Genomic DNA, 22,324 nt, shown 5'->3' with positions numbered 1-22,324 from the left:
ATTTAAAACTTGAATCAATACTTTACTATGCCTTTTCATTGATGAACCTAAAGAATATGCTCATCTTTTTCAGTTCCTGGGTCTCTCGTTTTGCTTTCCCCTCAATTTGTATTATTTATATTCTTAATATTGCAAAGTGGAGCACGAGATTAATTGCGTCTATTTGCCCCACCTATTCTTTATGAAAGTAACAGAATAAATTAATAAGTAACAGATTGAGAAAATAATCAATGATTCAAATTGATTAATGAAAGCGCAAACTACTGATTCATGCACTTAATGAACTAATTAATTCTTTTTGGTTTAATGGTTTCGCATGTTAGTGGGTTAGAGAAAATGACCAAAATCATACATTATGTTTTGGTTTGGATCAAAATCATACATATTCTTTCACATGGAGCACTAATAGTACATTATGTTTGCATAAGTGGTGCACTTTTAGTCAAACTCCCAAATATTTTTTTAGAAATTTAACGGAAAAGAACAAAAATGCCCCTAAACTTTTAGAAAAGGTATAAAAATACCCTTTATTCATCTATTTTGCTAAAACTACCCCTCAATTCAACTTTTTGGCTCATTTATTCCCCTTGACTAACGGACAACACTAATTTTTTTTTTAAAATATTTAAATTGCACATGACATTTTATTACTGAAAAATTGATTTATTTTTTTAAAAAGAAATCTGAAAAATCGTTATTTGTAGAATAAGGAAAAATAATTTTTCAACATCCGTTTCTTTAAAAAACAAATGTAGTAAGCCTTTTATATATATGAAAAAAAAAAAACAGAATTGGATTTTCATTAAAACATGTGGAATTTTTTTAAATTTGGAAAACTTTTTTTAACGAGTAAAACCTTGACTAACGAACAACACTAATTTTTTTTTCTTTTCAAAATGTGAATAACTGGATTTTTATAAAAATCTGAAAAAATTAAAATTTTTATGGAAAAACTGTGTTTAAAAAAAAAAAACCAGAAAACTATCTTTTTTTTTAAATCTAGAAGAAAATTATGGAGTATTAGTTTTTCACATTTTACTTAAAAAAACAATCAGTTTTTCAGATTTAAAAATTGAATTTTCTAAAAAAAATGGGGTTTTCACCCGTTAAAAAAAAGTTTTCCAAATTTAAAAAAATTCCACATGTTTTAATGAAAATCCAATTCTGTTTTTTTTTATATATATATATATATAAAAGGCTTACTACATTTGTTTTTTTAAAGAAACGGGTGTTGAAAAATTATTTTTCCTTATTCTACAAATAACGATTTTTCAGATTTCTTTTTAAAAAAATAAATCAATTTTTCAGTAATAAAATGTCATGTGCAATTTAAATATTTTTTTAAAAAAAATTCGTGTTGTCCGTTAGTCAAGGGGAATAAATGAGCCAAAAAGTTGAATTGAGGGGTAGTTTTAGTAAAAATAGATGAATAAAGGGTATTTTTATACCTTTTCTAAAAGTTCAGGGGCATTTTTGTTCTTTTCCGTTAAATTTCTAAAAGAATATTTGGAAGTTTGACTAAAAGTGCACCACTTATGCAAACATAATGTACTATTAGTGCTCCATGTGAAAGAATATGTATGATTTTGATCCAAACCCAAACATAATGTATGATTTTGGTCCTTTTCTCTAGTGGGTTACTAACCGATCTTGGCATGTATAGATTAGAAACATTACTGCCTTTATGAAGACAACATTATGATTAATTCTTTAATAGTTTATTGGCAAAAGAATAACGTACTTTGGGAGCGTGTGTATAAATTTACTTACTTCCTTTCTGTGTATAAACAAACAAAAGTCTCTTCCAAATTGATTCTTATTAATCTCCAACTAATTTTAGGTTGGACCAATGATAATGGCCGAATACGTCCATAAACCTTAAAGTACACATTTTATGTTATTTTTACTGATTCATGAGGTACAATTTCGGTATACGTCAGTTATTATTAGATCTTTAGTTTAGATGGATAAATGAAAAACTTAGATAATTTAAGGAGTTTTCTGTGCATTTGACCATAAAATCACAGCTTCATTATTGTGTGTGTTGAAGTTTAGTCACAGCTCCAATTAGTCCAACAACACATATATGATGGTGTACCAAAATGAAATGACAAAAAGAGACTATTTTGCTAGCAGAAAATGTTTGTTTGAGGCATGCATATATAATGAAATCTTACTACTCTTCCGATTGACTTGGAATAAAGTTTAAGAATGAAATAAAGACTTTTGAAATTTGTGGTATAAAACAATTAATCATTTGTATGGTTGTAAATCATTTCATTAAGGGTAAAAGGAGAATTTTAAAGGAAAGTTGTTTCTAATTATAAAAAGGTGACATTCTTTTTGCGACAGACTAAAATGAAAGGATGACACATAAATAAAGGATGTCAAATAAATTGGAATAGAGGGAGTACTACAAGAATGTGAAGTCGTTAATAAAACAAAAAAACAAAAAAAAAAACCGTTAAATGTTAGATGCGGTGTGCCTTCTACAAGTCTGATAGTATTTGAAAGGAAATTCATATCCATCACGCTTCATCAATATAGTCTATATTTATTGATATGACATTTTTAAAGTCACAAAGATACAAGGAAAATTTTGGGAGGGGGTTGGATTTATTTTCTGCTTGAAGGGTATGGAGGTTTACCTACCAAAGTCTTTGCTACATGATGGGAGGGATAAAATTCTCCCACGTTTAATCAAAGGTCTTTGAATTCAAATTTTGAAACTCGAAAAATTCCTAGTAGTAATAGATAATAACGGGCCTTATTTGAAGCAAATTTAAATTAATCAAGTTAACAAATTCTAAATACAAGATATAAAAACACTAGATTGTTAATAATTTGAAGGTGTAGGAAACACCTTTTTGCGTTTTGTACTTAAATGTTACTATTTGAAGCAAAGTCCGGAACCAAAATGACCCAAAAAAGAGCATTTGAACCAAAATACCCCCAACAAAAAAAAGTGGGACCAAAGTACCTTTAATGCAGGAAATTCCTGCGGTAAAGGAGTTAACCGTAACGGCACGATTAACTCCTTTAACGCACGAACTTACTGCGTTAATAGACCATCTCTCCTTTAACGCAGGAAATCCTTGCGTTAAAGAACATAAACAAAAACCCATCGGGTTCCACCACTAGTCCTCCACTTCCCCTTAAAAAATTACACAAACCGCCATTAAAAGGCCAAAAAGCTCGGGTCCCAAAACCAAAAACGTCATTTTCGATTCAAAGTTTGTTTGGAAAGTAATGATTCTCGGTATATTCAAGTCAATGAGCAAGATTCAAAGGGCGAATTTTGAAAAAAAGCGACGTACAACTCGATTAAGACAACCCTACAATAAGCTTCAATCAAGATATTCTACTATGAACTTTCTAATTATTTTGTTAAATACATTATAATCCTAAGCATGTTTAACGTTTCATAGTCTCGAATTTCAAAAAATCATTATTTTTTGGCATTTTTTGGCTCGTTTTACAACTGCCGGTTTTGCAACTACTATGTATTTTTTTTTTAATTTATTAGTTGTTAATTGATTATGAATTGTTAATTTGTTAATTGTTTAATTAGAAAAAATATAGTTATCTCATATTATTTGTTAATTATGCCATTGTTAGTTTATTTATTTGCGAAATTGTTTATCCCATGTTAATTGTTAATATGCTAATTAATTATCTAATTTTATGTGTTAATTATTTAATTAATTATTAATTAGGTAGTTAATACAATTTCTCGTTAAATAAATTAGTTCGTTATTTATTTGTGAAATTGTTTATCCCATGTTAATTGTAAATGAGTACTAAATTCACATAACCCCTAGCTAATATGTGTTTGGGGCGTATTTAATTGATTGATAATATTTTTGTTTCAAATTGAGGATTCTTACTAGCCCTACCATATAAGGATGCTCAATAACGTACCAGTAAATACTTATTCACATCTTAAGAGTCAACAAATCAAAGAGAAAATACATATGTCACGTATAACATGAAAAACAATAAAACAAGGATAATTTTAAGTTAAGTAAATTATAATTAAATATAATTATTCACAAAATATAATATAACATAATTATCATAATTCACAAATTTTGAATAACGAATGATAAACGAGCATCGTTAATAAAATTTCACTAAAGAATTAGTTAGTTGATATAATTTTCCGATAAAGGATTAGTTAGTATCCTTATTTTTGGATTGAACACCATTAATATAATTTCCCTATAAATGATTAATTTGTTAATATAATTTCACTTTAATTTCAAAAATAATGAATAATTTAGTTTCTACATATGTGACACCTTCATGGATTCGAACTCGGGCCCGACGATAGATTAGTACTTGCTTTGCAAGATAATCATAGGTCCTAGCTATTATGGGATGGTGTTATAGAGATAGGGACTAGGCTCCATCCCCGTAGGCAGCATAGAGCATGGACTCTTTTACGCAAGCCCCCCCCCCCCCCCCTCGCGTTTTAGAGATAGTGTATCGGGGCGGTATCTATCATTGCGTCTCCATTGGTCGAGTACAACATGATTGAGCGCTCATTACAGCCATGATTGAGCAGTGGAGGCCGGAGACACATACTTCCATCTATGCACTGGTGAGGCCACGATCACGCTTCAAGATGTGGAGGTCATATTTGGATTGCGGGTAAATGGAGCCTATTATACAGTCGGGTTAAACCTCTCCTAATAGGACATGGGTGTCGGAGTTGACTAGGCTCACCCACTTCGTGCCTGGAGGCCCCACCACTATCTTGGGACAGAGTCAGGTGCAGATTAGTGCCCTTTGCGATCATTTGTGTAAGCAGCCTCCTATTCACGACGGCACTGATCAGGAGATTGTTGATCGTCATGCATGTTTGTATCTGCTTATTATATTCGGGGGCATCCTGTTCCCGAACACATCGGGTGCCTATGTCAGCTTACGGTATTTGATTTTCTTGGAGCATCTGGACCGTTTGGGAGACTACAGCTGGGGCCGTGCTGTATGGCATACCTCTACGGATACCTATGTCGAGCGTCTATTGGCGATAGCAGCGATGTGTGTGGATTTTTTGCTCTTCTCCAGGTAATATTTTGAGTGTGTGTTCCTTTAATGTAAACATACTTCTTGAAACAACGACTAAAAAATCGTATTTTTTAATACCGCTTTCAGTTATGGCCGTGGGAGAGGATGTTGTCTTTTCAGTCTGTACCTAGGCATGACCTACCTGATGACATGCCCTATGTGAGGAGGTGGACGACATGGTTTGAGTGGGATGTGGATATGCACCACAATATTCTTCCATTCTGGGACCAGCTTAATCGCACGACGGGTAAAACTATTTAATTTTACACTATTAATTTAATCATTTTATTTTCTACTTGTTAATCACTAATTTGTAGCTATATTTTATACAACAATTTTTATGGACGCCGTACGCTACTATTTTGGATGGTTTGCTAGCCTTTTGCAGGGCTGGTCAGGCCGTGTGGAGCTCGCAGTGTCCACTGATATACCTAGACATCGTTGACGACCACATGCCAGACCATGTCTTATGATAGTTTGGGCATCAACAGAATATAACCCCCCCCCCCCCCCCCCCCCGGTGTTCGTCATGAGCTACGACACTACACGCGGAACGATCGATCGACCATTGATGATGTATTTCTAACTTTCATGGATGTCCAGCTCCAGCGTTGGGAGCACAGGTTGGAGAGTTTAGTGGAGGTCGGTCATGCTACTCCCATCATGGATGGTACCATGGGATCACACGCCGCTTGATTGGCAACTCGTTTCACGTCCCCCAAGGGATGTAGGATATGCAGCACTAGCGGGGCAGTACGGGACGTTGGTAATTTTATCGCACTTGGATTTATTTAATTGCATTAATTAGTATGTTTAAAAATTAACTATTTTTTACTGTTGAAAACAAATGCAGCTGGTGACTGTACAACGACTGCGCATATTGAGGTTAGACCATATATCTAACCCCAAGGTTGCGGGAATAGCCGGGGAGATGGTACGGATATTCGAGGACGGTATCCAGTAGGCAGGAGAGATTAGGTGCATGCATGATCCTGTTCCAGAGGGTCAGTATCAGGCGACACGAGGAGGAGGACGTCGTAAAAGCGGACAGGGAGCACAGCCAGGTAGATGAGGTGCTGATAGATGACGTGGTGCTGCTAGAGGACGCGTACTACTAGAGGACGTGGTGGTAAAGGACACCATCTGATAGATAAGACAGATGAGGCCACTCCCATTCCAGTCCATCCGCAGCCGTTCGAGCCTAATGGCAGCTCAGCTGGAGTGTCGTCACCTACGTTGACGCAGGCGCGCCTACTTGCGGAGATACCTGAGTCTTCATCTCAATCGAGCCAGAATGTATGTTCCTCGTGATACGTGATGACATCGATTGGGCAGCGCTTCGCACATCATTATAGGAGGAGCGGCCAGTGAGAAATGCAGATAGTCCCAGGTATCTTGACTTCGACAAGTTTTTAGTCTAGGTTAGTATTTAAAATACTTATTTAAAATATTAATGTACTTATTTTAAATATATATGTTACTTATTATTTCGAAAATTTTCATATTTTAGGATTCGGCGCTAGTGGTTCCATCAAAGCTACCCACTCAGGCGTTTTCTCATGGGCCTGTTGAGCCACAGGTGTCTTCTCATGAGACTACCAAGCCACATGTAAGATTTTTAGTAAAACTTAATTTTATTCAATATAAGGTGAATATTATTTTAAGATTTTTAGTAAAACTTAATTTTATTCAATATAAGGTGAATATATTTATTTATGTTTTTTAACATTTATTTGGACCTCGAATGGCACACCGCTCCAGTTTCAGCCTCTCAGCATCTCCTCCATGAGACTACTTTATATTCTGCAGCAGACACACCTCAGGAGCCTACTCAGCCACCCGTCGATACACAGGTGTGACTTTTTAACAAACATTAATGTATTCAATATAAATAAAAATTGGTACTAATTTTTATATATTTTTCGAGTTCATCCTTCGGCGCCTAGGTCACATCACCCGATGAGGATGAGGTCTCGTCTCCCCATGTGGATCAGTAGGAGATTCCGAGCGTATAAGCTGGACTAGATCCCAAGAAGAAGCACATTATACTCAAGGGCGCAAGGGCGAGGGGAAGAGCGGATGATCATGGCTTAGAGCACCCTCTTATTAAGAGGAGAAAGGGGGGATGGGGACGATGGCGAGGGCAAGGGTAGTGGGAACGGTATACGATGGCGAGGGCAAGGGTAGTGGGAACGGTATTAGCCTTAGGCCTTAAAATTTAAAAACTTAAAGCTAATGATAACAAGTCTACAAATAAAAACTTACTTTGAGCACTTTTCAACCACTAAAACAATGACCCGGACTGCATATCCTTGATGTATTGAGCCAACATTATTAATCGCACAAAAAAAAAAGGGTTCTATATAAAATATTGACGTTCCGGAGTCTCGAAGCATGATTAATCTATGGCTAAAGTACAAAAAAAGTTTGAAAATTTAAAAGAAAGAGAGTAATTAACCAAAAACAAAAAAGAAGAAGCAGAATAGCGCAGTAATTTACTGCGCTATTGGACTTAATCGTGCCGTTACGGTTAAGTCCTTTAACGCAGTAAATTGCTGCATTAAAGATACTTTGGTACCACTTTTTTTTTTATTGGGGTATTTTAATTCATTTGCTCTTTTTTTTGGGTCATTTAGTTTCCGGACTCCAAGTAAATGCTCTCCATTTGTATTACTTTTCTTGGGGGGTCAGAAAGAGTGCTCTCCATTTGTACTTCACTCCTACTGTTTATGAGGAATCTGATAACCTACTAATTGCTCCATTAAACATATTTTGGTACCACTTTTTTTTTTATTGGATTATTTTAGTTCATTTGCTTTTTTTTATTTTTTAGTCATTTAGGTTTCGGACTCCAAAGTAAATGCTCTCCATTTGTATTACTTTTCTTTGGGGGGTCAGAAAGAGTGCTCTCCATTTGTACTTCACTCCTATTGTTTATGAGAAATCTGATAACCTACTTTCTCCTAACCCAATAAACTCAACATATATATACTTCACTTACTTGATATATAATGTTTGTTTATGCATTTGGTAGTGCTTAAGGAATTTGAGGACCAAAATGACATCAAAAAGTTATTCTTGTTTAGTTTCAACTAGCTAATGAGAGGGGTCGTTTGGTAGCTGGTTTGGAGGTGAGTTATGCAATAATAATATATTCAGTGAAATCTCATAAAGTGGGGGTCTGACGAGGGTAGAGTGTACGCAAACCTTACCCCTATTTTGAGAGGTAGAGAGATTGTTGCCGGTAGACCCTCAGCACAAGGACCAACAATACAAAGTAGTATGAAAACAGAAATAACGGTAGTGAATAAGTCGTATACTATAAAAAGCATGATAGACCAATTTGGAAAAAAGGAGCAGTAACTATCACAAATTAATATGATCACGAGAAACAGCAAATAGTAATAGCAGAAATCAAGGGACAAGAAGTTACAAGAGTAATACTACAATTACTAGTATGAAATAATAAACGGAACGCTCAGCTACCTACTAACCTTCTACACTAATTTGACAAATAAATATTCAATACAAAAGCTACAAGAAAATAATCAAACCCGTAGTCATGAAAGTATAGCACAAACATGTCCAAAATCTAGAAATAACTAATACCCAACCGATGTATTTATTAGGGAGCATGAAATTAAAGAAAGGTAAAAGGTTAAAGGAATTCTCAACCAAATTCCCAATCTTCAATCTCAACGTGTAAAAGCTGAATCCATGCTCCCCAAGCCTTGTTACCAAACAAAGTTTTTTTTTTTTTTTTTTTTAAGTTACAAAAGTTGTTCTATTTATACCCTAACGACTTAATTGTACACTTAATGAAAGTTGAAATGCAGTACCAGGATCGCTTTTCGAGATTGATTTTTGTTAATAGTGAAATCTCCTTCAAATATTCATTTCCCTTAATTTTTGAAATCGCTAATGGCGATTCAGAATCTCTTTTAGCAATTTAGCTTTTGCTAATGGTGATTCCGAATACCTTATGTCAATAGCCACTTTTAGTGGTCCAGCTTCTGCCTAATGATGATGCTGCATTTCTGAAAATTGTCGCTTGCTCAAATTTTCCCTGCTTAATTTACCATTTTATTTTTAGTGATTTAGAGTTGCGACTAACATTCTTTCTTGACTTTTAGCATTTCTCTTCTTACGTCAAAACTACAGATTTGTAGTTGTTTGATTTTTTTTTCTCTCCATTATTTCTATCTTCTCTAACTCTTAATCAATTGTGTCCTGAAACCATGCGAGTTATATAAGAATCTAGTTATACTCATCACTTAAAGACAACAAAAGCTCACGTAAAGGTATAATGGTAAAATCCCAACTTATCAAAATATGATTGTCAATAAATGGTATACCAAGACTAAGGTAGTTGAATCTACAATTCTTCCACTATAGAAAATTAGTTTACCAATAGATGGTAGAATTGTTACTGCGCGCCTCACCTTTTAAGATTGATATAGTAGATGTCAAGGATGATCCTAAGAATAAAGATATAAACAGATTAATTCAACGGAATAATTATACCAGTCAACTTTTAAGGATAAACCAAGCTCTTCTTACAATGACAAAAATGAAAAATTGGAAACCCGTCCAATATTTAAATTTCCAGAATTTTCAAAAGATAAATTCCCCAAACTTATTGATAAGCTTGAAATCACAGAAGATCTTTTAGAAAAGATTAATGGAAATTTAAAGTTAAGAGACGATAAAGTCATAGAAACAATATCTGAAAAACCTTGATAATGAAATTAACACGTTAGGTTCTAGATATTCCAACAAAAAGAACTATCTCAAGAGACCCTCTTTTCCAGATATGCAGTATGAAAAAAATGAGTTTTTATCACATACTTCACACTTTGGAAGTGAAACTTCTGAATGGAATATTGATGGACTCGCAGAACATCAAATATATAACAAGTTACATAAATGGGAATGACCATCATCACGGCTCATAAAATGAAAAATAATATAAATGTCCAAAGGAGAAAGATATAAATAAAAAACGAGATAATCAAATTACATAATAAAATATGAATTAACTTTCGGAAGTTTAGTTAGATGATGAGAGTTTAAGATGCCAAAGTCGTGCAATCACAAGATCCATATGTAATAGTCTTTTTATTTGCACATCGATTTCGTGGTTGCTATTCTTGAGTAATGATCATAATGCGCAGCATTTTATTTTAATTTCTTTTTTTTATTGCCACTAAATTGTAGTGCCAATAGAAAAATACATTTGCCACTCCTAAGTGCACTACAAAAAGACAAATAATTAGGAAGAGGAAAAAGAAATTTAATGCCATATGATCAAGAAGTCATAATTTGTGAACCTATATTAAAGAGAAGATAGATCAAATTTCTGACATTGAAAAAATATCTATGAAAAACCAAACTCGATGTTGACAGTGGAATATTTATTCACTCTATAATAATTGTGGACCAAATTAAATCATATGCCCAGAATAAATATGACATAATAAGAAGTCTATTGACTTGGTCATAAAGTTTATTGATCCCGTTTATTTGGAAATAAATATATTTCGTCTCTTTAATTTAAAATTGTAAGAAATAAGGGGCGGTTTGCTTGATGGTTAGGAAATGATTTATCTATGTATTAAACACTGCTTGTATCATGTTTGGTAGCATTTTTTTTCTTGTTATGTATAAAATTCAATACACCAAATACGGCGTTTGGTTAGCCATTTAGAATCCCATATAACTAATACATGTATAAGTTATGAAGAAATTTATATATTTTTTTATGCAGGATAGAAGATGGAATAACGACCGGTACCTGCATAACTAATCTTTACATAACTAATTTATGTATTACTAATAACTGCATAACTCTAACCAGCAACCAAACGACCCCTAAGTAGGCGTTTGGCCATGGGATTTGGGGTTCAAATTTGAAGATTTGATTTGAAATCAGCATTTGTTTATAATGTAAACAAAACTTCGACCTTAATTTCAATTCGTGATTTGAAATCTCAAATTCAGCAAAAAGTAAGATTTCAAATTTCAAGTTGCGATTTCAATTTTTTAAGGTGTAAAACTTGACATCAGTGTTTTAAAAGGCGAGGGCGTAAGGCGGGGCGTTTTACATACGCTTCGACGAGGCGTAAGCCCCATGGGTATTTATTTTTTAGTATTTCTCAAAATAATATAATTACAATAAATATTTTTAAATAGGTAAAATTACATAAAATAAAATAAAAGAAAACTGTAAATAAATGAAATATATATATATATATATATATATATATATATATATATATATATATATATATATATATATATATATATATATACAATGAAATAAAAGTTATTATGAAATGCAAATCAATTCTAACATTTTAACTTTCAAACACGGAAAAAAACATAGTTTCTTAAAACACTATTACTATCATACTATTCATTTTATCTCCCTATAAGCAAATAATCAATAAAATTTATCAATATTACAATTTAAAACATAACTTCTTCATGAACAAAAAATAAAATTATATGATAATTCTGATACATAGGACTTACGACCAATGACAAGTGAAAATGTACAATTCCGCTTTGTGTTTTTTTTAAAAAAAATTAAGTGATATTCACCCTCACGACGTTCTCAAATAGTAAATATCCAATTCTATGACTTATTATATGAGTTACACCCAATCTTCTATTTCTATAGATGAAAAGCTATTAAGTATCATTATTTTGTTAAACAATTATGAGGGTGAATGATTTTAATTAAGGAATTTAAAATATAATTTGTGTAAGAACTGTTAGGCGAGCCTTGGGCATTGGGCGTTAGGCGTGTTTAGGGCGTACGGTTGGGCGCTTAGGGCGTAAGCCTCATAGGAACTAAGCCCCACACGTTAGCCCCAGGGCGTTTTGCCACTGTCCTGCCCCGGGGCGAGTCCTGACACTGCCTTTTAAAACAATGCTTGAGATATAGCAAAAAAGACTCATCATTTTAAAATTTTTGAACAAAAAATACTCATGCTCGATGTGAAGCAATTGTTTGTACCATGTGATAGAATAATATTAAGCAAAACTAGTTATTACTATTATTGATTTGTCGGACCAGTGAATCTTTCTAAAATTATGTGTATTTGAAAGTTTGTAATAACTTGTAATAACAACATTTATTTATTTATAAAGACAATATAAAGATATGTGATTTCTTAATATGATGCCTTAGGATATTCTGATACTTTATTTCTGAATTATGATTTACGCATTTAATAAGATCGTACAAGAATTAAGAAAGTTTTGATAGTTTTCACAAAGTGTGGGGTTCTCATATTTATGAAGAAAAATACTACTGTACAATTTAAAAATTCAAAAATTCAAATTACATTTCTATTATATATAAGCGTGGAGGAGGGACGAACACAGCTCCTCCAACCTGTACCATGAGTTTCACAAATTGTACACGCAATGATTTCTTGTACCATAAGCTATATAACTTGTACACTTTATCTAACTTTTTTTTATATCCCACGTAGACATATGTGATAGTACTTAATATTTATTCCCTTCTCATGTATAAACGTATGCAATTCAATTTTAATTCTCCGACACATTTATTTCCTCCGTGCACTTTTACTTGTTCACTTTTAACTTTTTATGTTCTTGCTGAATATTTATTCTCTTCTCATGTATAGACATATGCAGTTCAATTTTAATTCTCCTACACAAATTTATTTCCTCCGTGCACTTTTATTTGTTCACTTTTGACTTTGCACATTCTTTAAGAATTAATAAATCTCACGTGGATATATGTCATAGTACTGAATATTTATTCTCTTCTCATGTATACACGTGTGCACTTCAATTTTAATTCTCCGACACATATTTATTTCCTCCGTGCACTTTTGACTTTTCACATTTTTGCTGAATGTTTATTTTCTTCCGATGTATACATGTATGCACTTCAATTTTAATTATCTAACACATAATTATTTTCTCCGTGCATTTTTACTTGTTCACTTTTGACTTTTCACATTATTTAAGAATTAATAAATGAAGTACTCCTTCCGTCCCATATTTCTTGGGCACATTACTTGGCTTTTCACATTCTTTAAGAATTAATAAATGAAGTACTCTCTTCGTCCCATATTACCTGGAAACCAACTACTTTTTTATCCCACGTGGTCATATGTCATAATATTGAGTATTTATCTCTTCTCATGTATACACGTATGCACTTCAAATTTAATTTTCTGAAACATTTATTTCCTCCGTGCACTTATACTTGTTGACTTTTGACTTTTCAAGTTCTTTAAGAACTAATAAATGAAGTACTCCCTCCATCCCATATTACTTAGCCACATTACTAAACTAATTTTTTACTGAATATTTATTCTCTGCTCATGCATACAAGTATACACTTCAATTTTAATTCTCCGACACATATTTATTTCCTCTGTGCACTTTTACTTGTTCATAAATGAAGTACTCAACATTACTAAAAATATATGTCCAAAAATTATTTTAATTCTCCTACACATAACTTGTTCACTTTTGACTTTTTACGTTCTTTGAGAATTAATAAATAAAGTATATATTTTATCATAATATCCATATTTATTGGTGTATAGTCTCAATAGCCTCAGAAAATGATTTGAAAATGAATAATTAATGTGAAGGGTAAAATAAGAAGTAGAATTTTTTTTCTTGATATGTTAACGTCGACAAGTAAAAGTGAAGGGAGGGAGTGACTTTTATCCCCGTTTTCCTTCTTTGTTAATACTTTACTTATTTACTCTCCTTTACGATCTTTGATTATTGTTTCTTTACATTTATAAAATGTATCACTTTATATTTTCGTTTCAGAATTAAAATTTGGTGATTTATGATATAACATATATCTTTCTAATTTTGATTTCTTTGTAACAATTTGTTTTATCTATAATTGTTAATATAAAAAATTATAATATATTTTTTAATTAATTTAATAAAAATATTTTATTAGTTTTTCTTTTAAAAAATCCAATATATACCACAATGGTTCTTATGTTTGGATCTAAACAGTTACTTAATTGAAATAGATATCAACCTGTCGGTATACATATAAAATATTTAAAAATTTAAAAGAAAAAATTTAGAATCAAAATATTAATTTTTCCTCATATTCTTACTAATTTCCTTTTACATCGATGAACAACTTTCATTGTCGTGATAATGAGAAAAAAATCCGACTCTTTTCATCTCAAAGACTTAATTCCATCTACTACATTTTTTAATTATAACTAAAGTGATGATACATAAAATATATTTTGTATATGTTGCTATATATAATAACAATTAGAATGTTTTTAAAAGTTATTTTCAAAATATAAACCTTAAAGACCGATTAATTAAAGTGAATAGACATGTTCGACCCGTGTATGGCATGAGCATGTATTGCTAGTTATGACTTGAAGTCATGTACAAACAGGCCCCAAGTGTTTGATAATGACAAAGACCAACATTTCTGGAAGGGTAAAAATGTAAACTCAGAAAGAAAATGATTGAAAATGTTGAAGTTATCTAGTAATATTATGATTTTTATTTGTGAAGTGTTTATATTCTCCTCCTCCACTGAAAAACCAGAGGTGTGCTCCTCTTCCTTGTGAGGGAGAACCAGAAAAGTGAATGACAGAAAGCTTGTTCTTTCCTTTTTTCCTTTCTCTATCCCTTAAACCCCAACACCTCATATTCATACTAGATTCAACCAAAACAGTGTATTTGTGGGCGTTTAGTTAAGGATAAAAAGTGGACAGTCAAACAGAAAACCCCATAAAAATTCAATCTTTTTGTGTGTTTGAAGAGAGGGAAAGAGATTTAAGAGAACCCCAAATTAAAAATTCAATCTTTTTTTCTCTCTTTGTGTGTGTAAAATGGGTGAAGTGAAGGGAAACAAGAAAAGACTATCTATAAATCTTTCCCTATTTTCCCTCACTGATCAAAGCAGCAGCAAATCTCCTAAGAAGTTTGAGGACCCAAATGGTGATGTTGTTGGTCTTGGAATTGTAGCAGCTATGAATAAGAAGAGTAATAGTAACTGTAGTAGTAGTAGAGCTGCAATTCTTGCTATATCACCAAGATCAACTACTACAAACCCCATCCCGATTTTCACATCTAATAATAGCAGTCCTAAGAAGAAAAAGAAGAGTAAGAGGCCTAGTATTGAAGAGTCTGAGGAGTATACTTGTGTGATATCTCATGTGGGTAGTAATTTGATTAAAAAAAGGGAATACTTTGATGGTCAATTCATTGGAAACAACAACTCTAATGCATACCAGAAAGCTGCTACTGCTTCTCTCAATCATGGTGCTGATACAGCAATGTTTATGATGGCTGATTTCTTGAGTTCTTGTTTCCTTTGCAAGAAGCAACTTCAAGGGTTGGACATTTTCATGTACAGGTTAGAATTTCATATGCTATTTCTGATTCTTTTTTCTACTTCGATTATCACATGATTTTGTGATAGTTACGTTATTGTTCCTTTTTTCTGACTGCTTTGTCATGCTTTATATAGTATTTTGCTATGACTTCTTTGTTTTCGCTATTTGTTTTTTTCGGACGGCTTTGGTTTGCTTTTGTTTGAGCCAGAGTGTCTATTGGAAACAACCTCCTTACCTTGCCCCAGACCCCACTTGTGGGATCTCACTGTGTATGTTGTTGTTAATGATTATATGCTAGTGATTACATTTTGTAATACTCTTTTGGATCTGAGATTTAAAGGCTGATTTTTTTGGGAACCCCTGTTTAAATTCCTTGCTAAATTTCCATTTTTATGTTTCATATCTAAGTATGTTTGTTGTTACCTGTTTTGAATATAGGGTGACTTGAAGCTTTAATTTTGATAAGAGGACCTAGTTAAAAGGCTTTATGGTCAATTTTCCCTTTAATGATTTGATCTTATTTATCAAAAGAATGAAATCACCCGTGCATTCTTTCAAACCATTTTTTTGAAAAACCATTTTCTTGAGCAATCGGAAACTACCCCTCTACCCCACAAAGGTAGGGGTATGGTCCGCCGTCCCTGTACACCAACCCTCTCCAGACTCCACATTATACTGGGTATGTTGCTTGTTTTATCAAAAGAGCGAAATAGTAATGATTTGATCTTGTGTGTTTTATTACTTTATATGCGGGTTGTGTTCTCCTTTGCTATCAAAAAGTGTATTGATATGCTTTTGCTTTGAAATGGTTCTTGGTGTTTGAGCAAAATGGTTAACTGAATTAGTTATTCCATACATTGGCTGGATTTTAAGGAGAAAAATGTTTCTTCAACTGTGGACCCTGCATAACCTTCATGTTTGATGGCTCCATGAATATCTTATCTTGTTTACTTTTTTCTTTTGTTATCATTGATCTATGCTAGTTGGAACATGTCGAGGAAATTAATCTTTTCCTTTCAATTTACTTTAAGCAGTAGTTTTGCCCTCGTGAAGCAGATCTGATATTTGCGGTCGTCCAAATCTGATTTCAGCAAGGTTCTGTTGATTGAAGTTTATGGTTAATTCTTTATGGAATTGTGCAGTCTGATCTGATCTGGGGAAATCGAAAGTTTTAATAAACAAAATCTGAAAACTTTTAGATTGTGTGAGGCGTCTCGTCTATAACTTTAAAATGTTAGAGCCAAGATACACCTAATAATTTATTTGTAGATCTGCAACACGTTCTTCCTGGGGTGCTTAACCACAGAAATATTTGTTTTAGGCCTGCATTAGACCCCTAACCTGCTTTGTGTATGTTAGTATTTTGTGTACTAAGGACCACATACCTATCTATATGGAGAGAGTTCTATCTATGCATCGGCCTAGACTATCCTCTATCCGGATAGATATGTCCCTATGAGCGACTACGCCGATCTGTATATGTTTTGACCACGTCCCTCAGCTCTGCTCAATGCCCTGGGTTCTTGATATTCAGGATTTGTGTATACTGTTTCCTACTCCACCTTAAGCGATATACCTACATTTGTATTTCTTGCAACTCTTTCTTTCTTGATCAATTGTAAATCTTGCTGCTGCTTAAGCATCGGTGGTGAATTCTGTAATATTGATCGCAACTGCCATAGTAAATTGGATCCTTATCTACTTCCCATCTTGCTTTCTGGTGTCTATTTGTATTGTTTATCTTGATTAATTAGCAGTAGTCTTGGTCTGTTGGCATCTTCTTCCAACTTGCATAACTTATTGATTTACATCATCATTGCATACTTGAATATTATGACAAGAAGAATCTTTCTCATACGTTTTGGATTAGGGCAGGTTTGCTTGAATTACACACTGAAGTCATGTCTCTCAGACTGTCGCTTACAATCCACTCAACTTGATTAATAATATCAGTGTTCCTATCTCGAGTGATGTTATTTTAATTGCTGAAATAAACTAATTGCACCAGGGCCTTATATTATATTCAGAAGTCTCCTTTAGCTTGCTTCCTGTTAGGAACTGCAGAGTTTGCATTACTTAATTTGCTGGGAGGAGTTGGGTCTAAGTTTGAGATATTAAAAGATCGTTTCCGTAGTTTTAAGCAACTTATCTTGAATTGTGACCACCAGATGGTTTTGCGGCAACATATTGATTGTGTCGACGTAATGTAAGCTGGGTATTTTAGTTACCTGTTGCTTTCTTTGTTTGCAATTTAATTCTCCCATCTTATATTCGCCTCGCTAGTTGTAAACTTGTTGCTGTACTATTAAGTTGGCCTTGCTGGTGGAAATCTTTTAGTTAGCTTTCTTTGTCAACACAATTATTCAAATTTATAATGTGTGAAGCTTTAGGTAGGAAAATTTCACATGTTTTTTGTTTGTTCACTAAATTTAGGCAGTTCCCTGCAGGTAATATGTGACGGGAATCTCCAATACATCTTGTTTCTATATGCATGTGGTCTGTATTACTTTATTCAGGGAATATCTTATAGGCTAAAATACATCTTTCTCTTCTGACCTGTTATAGGAAAAATTTCTTTTATGAAAAAAGATCTATTTTTTTCTGTCTTTCAAGCTTAAAAGATAACAAGTTCTTTCCTTTACTATTTACAGAGGGGAGAAGGCATTTTGTAGTGCAGAGTGTCGTTGCACACAAATATCGATCGATGAACACAAAGAGAAATGTGGTTCTGGAGCCATGAAATCACTTAGCGACTACTCTGCTTCTCCTTGCTCGGGTCCAATGCAGTTTTTCACTGGCGTAGCCGTGGCATAACTCAATTGTATGGTACCTCCAACATTACATAATAAATAAATAAATAAATAAATAAAAAAGTATAATATATATGTATATCGGTTTTGAAAGGTACCCGAATAATTGTTGGTACCCACCGGCTTTGAAGAAAGATTTTTTATGTTAAGGACATTCTGAGCAGGCAATCTCTGCAACTCAGAGAGTATGAAAAAACATTCTGGGAAAGCATGTAATGAAGTTTGTTAGAAGCTTAGTAAAGTGGGTAATATGCCATTCCAAAAGGCCCATGGACGGACAGATGCAAATATTACATTTTAAATATAAGTTGGAAATCAATAAAATACTTTTTTGAGTCTTGATTTCTCTTATTCACTTCTGTGCCTGACCCTTTACTGCCCTTTTTCACATGACGGACTTACAATTCACGCCAAATCGATAAATCGAATTAAAGAGGAAAAAATCAACTAGTGGTTTGGTATTGAAAACTAAATTCGTCCATAATTATTTTGGTTTGGTTGGGTTTTAACAACTAAACTGACATTATATTTATACACACTTTAAAAAATATTTAAATTTTATAGGTTAATAGGATGATAACGCATGTCCTCCCGTTAAATGAGGGGTATGTATGTTTCAAAGTATAATGACAGAGGTATATTTAGACCGAAAGTATGACGAGCGGTATATTTAAATCATTTTTGCTAGTACAGGGGTATATCTGGCCTTCCGTTATTTTTATTGTTGGTGACATTATATTTTAACATAATCATGATTTATTTCGCATTTTTTTTATATTTTCTTTGGAAGCCTCATATAATTATTGTATCTTACTAGGATAAAAGAAATGTTTGGAATTGTTAGTTACTCCCCCGTCCCAATTTATATGACGTTCTTTTCTTTTTAGTTAGCCCCAAAAAGAATGACACCTTTTTATATTTAGTAACAATTTAATTTTAAATTTACCCTCAATGAAATGGTTTCTAGCCACACAAATTTCTATGATTTGTTTTAGACCACAAGTTTCAATGTCTTCCTTTATTTCTTAAATTTCGTGCTCAATCAAACACCTTCATATAAAATGGGACGAAAAGAGTACATATATTGTGTCAAAAAGACTTTAGCTACTTGGTAACATAATAATGCAGTAAAACATGACTTACAAACATAGCTAAATGCTGATCGTTATCCTAATTTGGTAACCTAGACGTAAATAACTTTGTTATAATCTGTTAAAATATAGTAATAATATGTAAAAGTTTTTTTATATTTATACTGTGTATATATTTTCACTAAATTATTATTGCAGAAAAGGACTTGTCGTGTAAGATAGCTTGCCTTTTATTGCAGAAAAGGACTTCTCATGTAATATAGTTTGCCTTTTGTTGACTATTTTCTGGAGAGTTCAAAGAAAGCAGAATTTGGTAATTACTCGAATTGGATCATCTTTTGATGACTCTTCTTTCACCCTCATTAGGGCCTGTTTGGACAGCCATCCAGGTAATTAAAATTGGGTATAATTAAATGTAATTATACAGTTTAATCTATTTGTTTGATTAAATAATTACATAGTTAGGTGGAAATTGAGTGTAATTGAGAGATCAATGCTCAAGAGGGGGCTGAGATTGAGTGTAATTACACCCTCTAATTTGAGAGTTACTTTTTAGTTTCTTTATTATTTTATTTTATTTTAATTTATTTTCTTTTCTAATTTATTTTTTATTTTAATTATTTTTATTTTATAAAATATATTTTTTTATTTTTTTTTAATTATTTATCTTTCATTTCCTTTCTTCTCAATCCCAACCTTTACTTCTTATGATTTCATGTAATTGCTCGTATTTTATTTTTATTTTTTTATTTTATTAATTTAGCATAACCGTGCTATTATTCTAATTTTTGAAACTACACCTCTTAATATCAAAAGAATTAGTCATTAACAAACTTGACATATAATGAGTGATTTTATTAATGTAGAATTTCGTGATGAATGAGGTTATGAACTTTATTTTTCCTTTCTTTTGAATTATATTTACTTAAGTCACGTTGGAAATTATGTAATGTTGGAATTTGAGATAAGAATATTATGTTAAACTTTTTCTTTTGGATTTTGGATTTTAAATTTAGATTATATTTTTTATTTTAATTTATTTGCTTTAGTACTATTGACTTCTTATTTCACATTACATGTTGTTTATTTTTCACTTACAGTTGATAGATTTTTTTTTGTCTAACATTTGAATAATGTTATGGCATTATATTTATAAATGTTTTTTTTTTGTCAAACATCCCATCCATGATGTTCTCACAAAAAAGTCTGCTTTTAAGCTTTATAATTAATTAAAATTAAAATATTATTAATTTAAAAATTATATATCAATTATATTTTACAATATTAGTTACAAATATATGATTATTAATTAATATATTTTCAAGAAACAATGTGTTATTAAATACTCCGTCCGGATAAAAAAAGAGTCCACTTAGCCATTTGCACGCCTCTTAAGAAACTACTCACTCCAAGAAAAAAAATATGTAAATTGACTAAACTATCCCTAATTAAATAGACATTGGGATTTGATCACATAACACTTAATAGAGGAAAATCTGGAAAAATAAGGTTAATTGTTTCTTGATTTAATAAGTGAACACTTTTTTTGACCCAAGAAAAAAAGGCTAAGTGGACACTTTTTTTATTCGGAGGGAGTAACTAATTTAATATCATTTATAAAGGCACATATTTTTTTAATAATCCCTCCGTTTCAATTTATGTGAACCTTTTCGGACTATGAGGGTCAAACTTTATAACTTTGACCGTGAATTTTGTCATAGATTTTTCAAGTTTGTAAAAATAAAATTTATATATTTAGAAACTACATAAAAAGTACTATAAGTCATGATAATTTATAATTCAAATAATTTTAAAAAATGTGGTCTAAGAAACACCTCGTAGACTCCCCAAATAGTAAAAAGCTCACATAAATTGAAATTGAGGGAGTATTAATTTTAAATTTTTGATAATTAAATTAAATTTTTTAATTTAACAAACTGTGTAATTACACTTGTGTAACCAAACAACACGCTTGTAATTACATTATGACAAACAAACAGGTCGTTGTAATTACAATACTATGTAATTACTAGGCTGTGTAATTACTACCTTAGTAATTACACCAATTCCAATTACCATGTGGCTTTCCAAACAGACCCTTAAGGAAATCTTAATCATGGTTAAATAACTGAAATTTTGCTTGATCAGATTTTGGCCATCCAACTTTTCCTAACCAAGAACTAATTTTTATAGGGCTGTAGCATGTACCCAAGTTGGCTAAGAGAATACAAAACTAGGATTAATTATTGAAATTAAAAATTAAAAATTAAAAATTAAAAATTAAAAATTAAAAATTATCGATATATAAAGTAGTTTCTGTAAGGGGAATGTTTTTACTTTTTACAACTTATTTTAGCTTTATATATTTACATGCTCCTCATTTGGTTATAAGTTCACTCTTTAATATTTTAACCTTAAAAAAACCCATATGATATTCTAGGGGTTAAATAAAATAAATGTTGCAAAAATCCAAAGATGAACGAGAATGAAAAAAATAACTTTATATAGGTAAAACTGTGTGGTGGTTAACTTAAAAGTTGGATATAATTCATCTCAGGAGATTCTTTTTACTAATTAAAATTTCCAGTTTATTTTCCTGCGTAAAAAAGCTATGCAAACGACAAGTCTATGAAAAAGAGAAAGATGACTTATATATTTCACACTAGCTAGTTGCTGGAGGCCCGGCTTAAACTCAAAATATAAAATTGCTATAATTTTTGCCTTTGCTTCTTATTTAATGAAAATTTTTGGGTCAAAGTACCCTTATTCGCTGGCCTGCGAAATTAGAGATTTTGAGTTCGATCTCCAACTAAGTAAAAAAAAAAAATCGTAGGGCCAACATAAATGAAGTTATTTGACATATAAGTTGCATGTGTAGTAACTTATTCGCTTGGCATAAGTTTATAGAAACTTTGCCTTGTTTGCATAAGTTCGGTAGGAGTGAAGTTATGCTAGATAACTTAAT

The 22,324-nt window shown here is 32.1% G+C and overlaps 1 protein-coding gene across 1 annotated transcript; it reads left to right on the top strand.

Moving 5' to 3' along the window:
* Positions 1-14,634: 14,634 nt before the first annotated feature.
* On the top strand, positions 14,635-18,610 carry LOC132603333 (FCS-Like Zinc finger 14-like). The gene is made up of 2 exons (XM_060316345.1): positions 14,635-15,478; positions 18,110-18,610. Exons 1-2 carry the CDS (start codon positions 14,952-14,954, stop codon positions 18,270-18,272), a joined length of 690 nt encoding a protein of 229 aa, XP_060172328.1. The 5' UTR covers positions 14,635-14,951; the 3' UTR covers positions 18,273-18,610.
* Positions 18,611-22,324: the final 3,714 nt, after the last annotated feature.

Source organism: Lycium barbarum, chromosome 7 (genome assembly GCF_019175385.1).
Source record: "Lycium barbarum isolate Lr01 chromosome 7, ASM1917538v2, whole genome shotgun sequence".
Taxonomy (NCBI): Eukaryota; Viridiplantae; Streptophyta; class Magnoliopsida; order Solanales; family Solanaceae; genus Lycium; species Lycium barbarum.
Note: the sequence above shows the minus strand (reverse complement) of the source record. Positions and strands in the feature narration are given on the sequence as shown.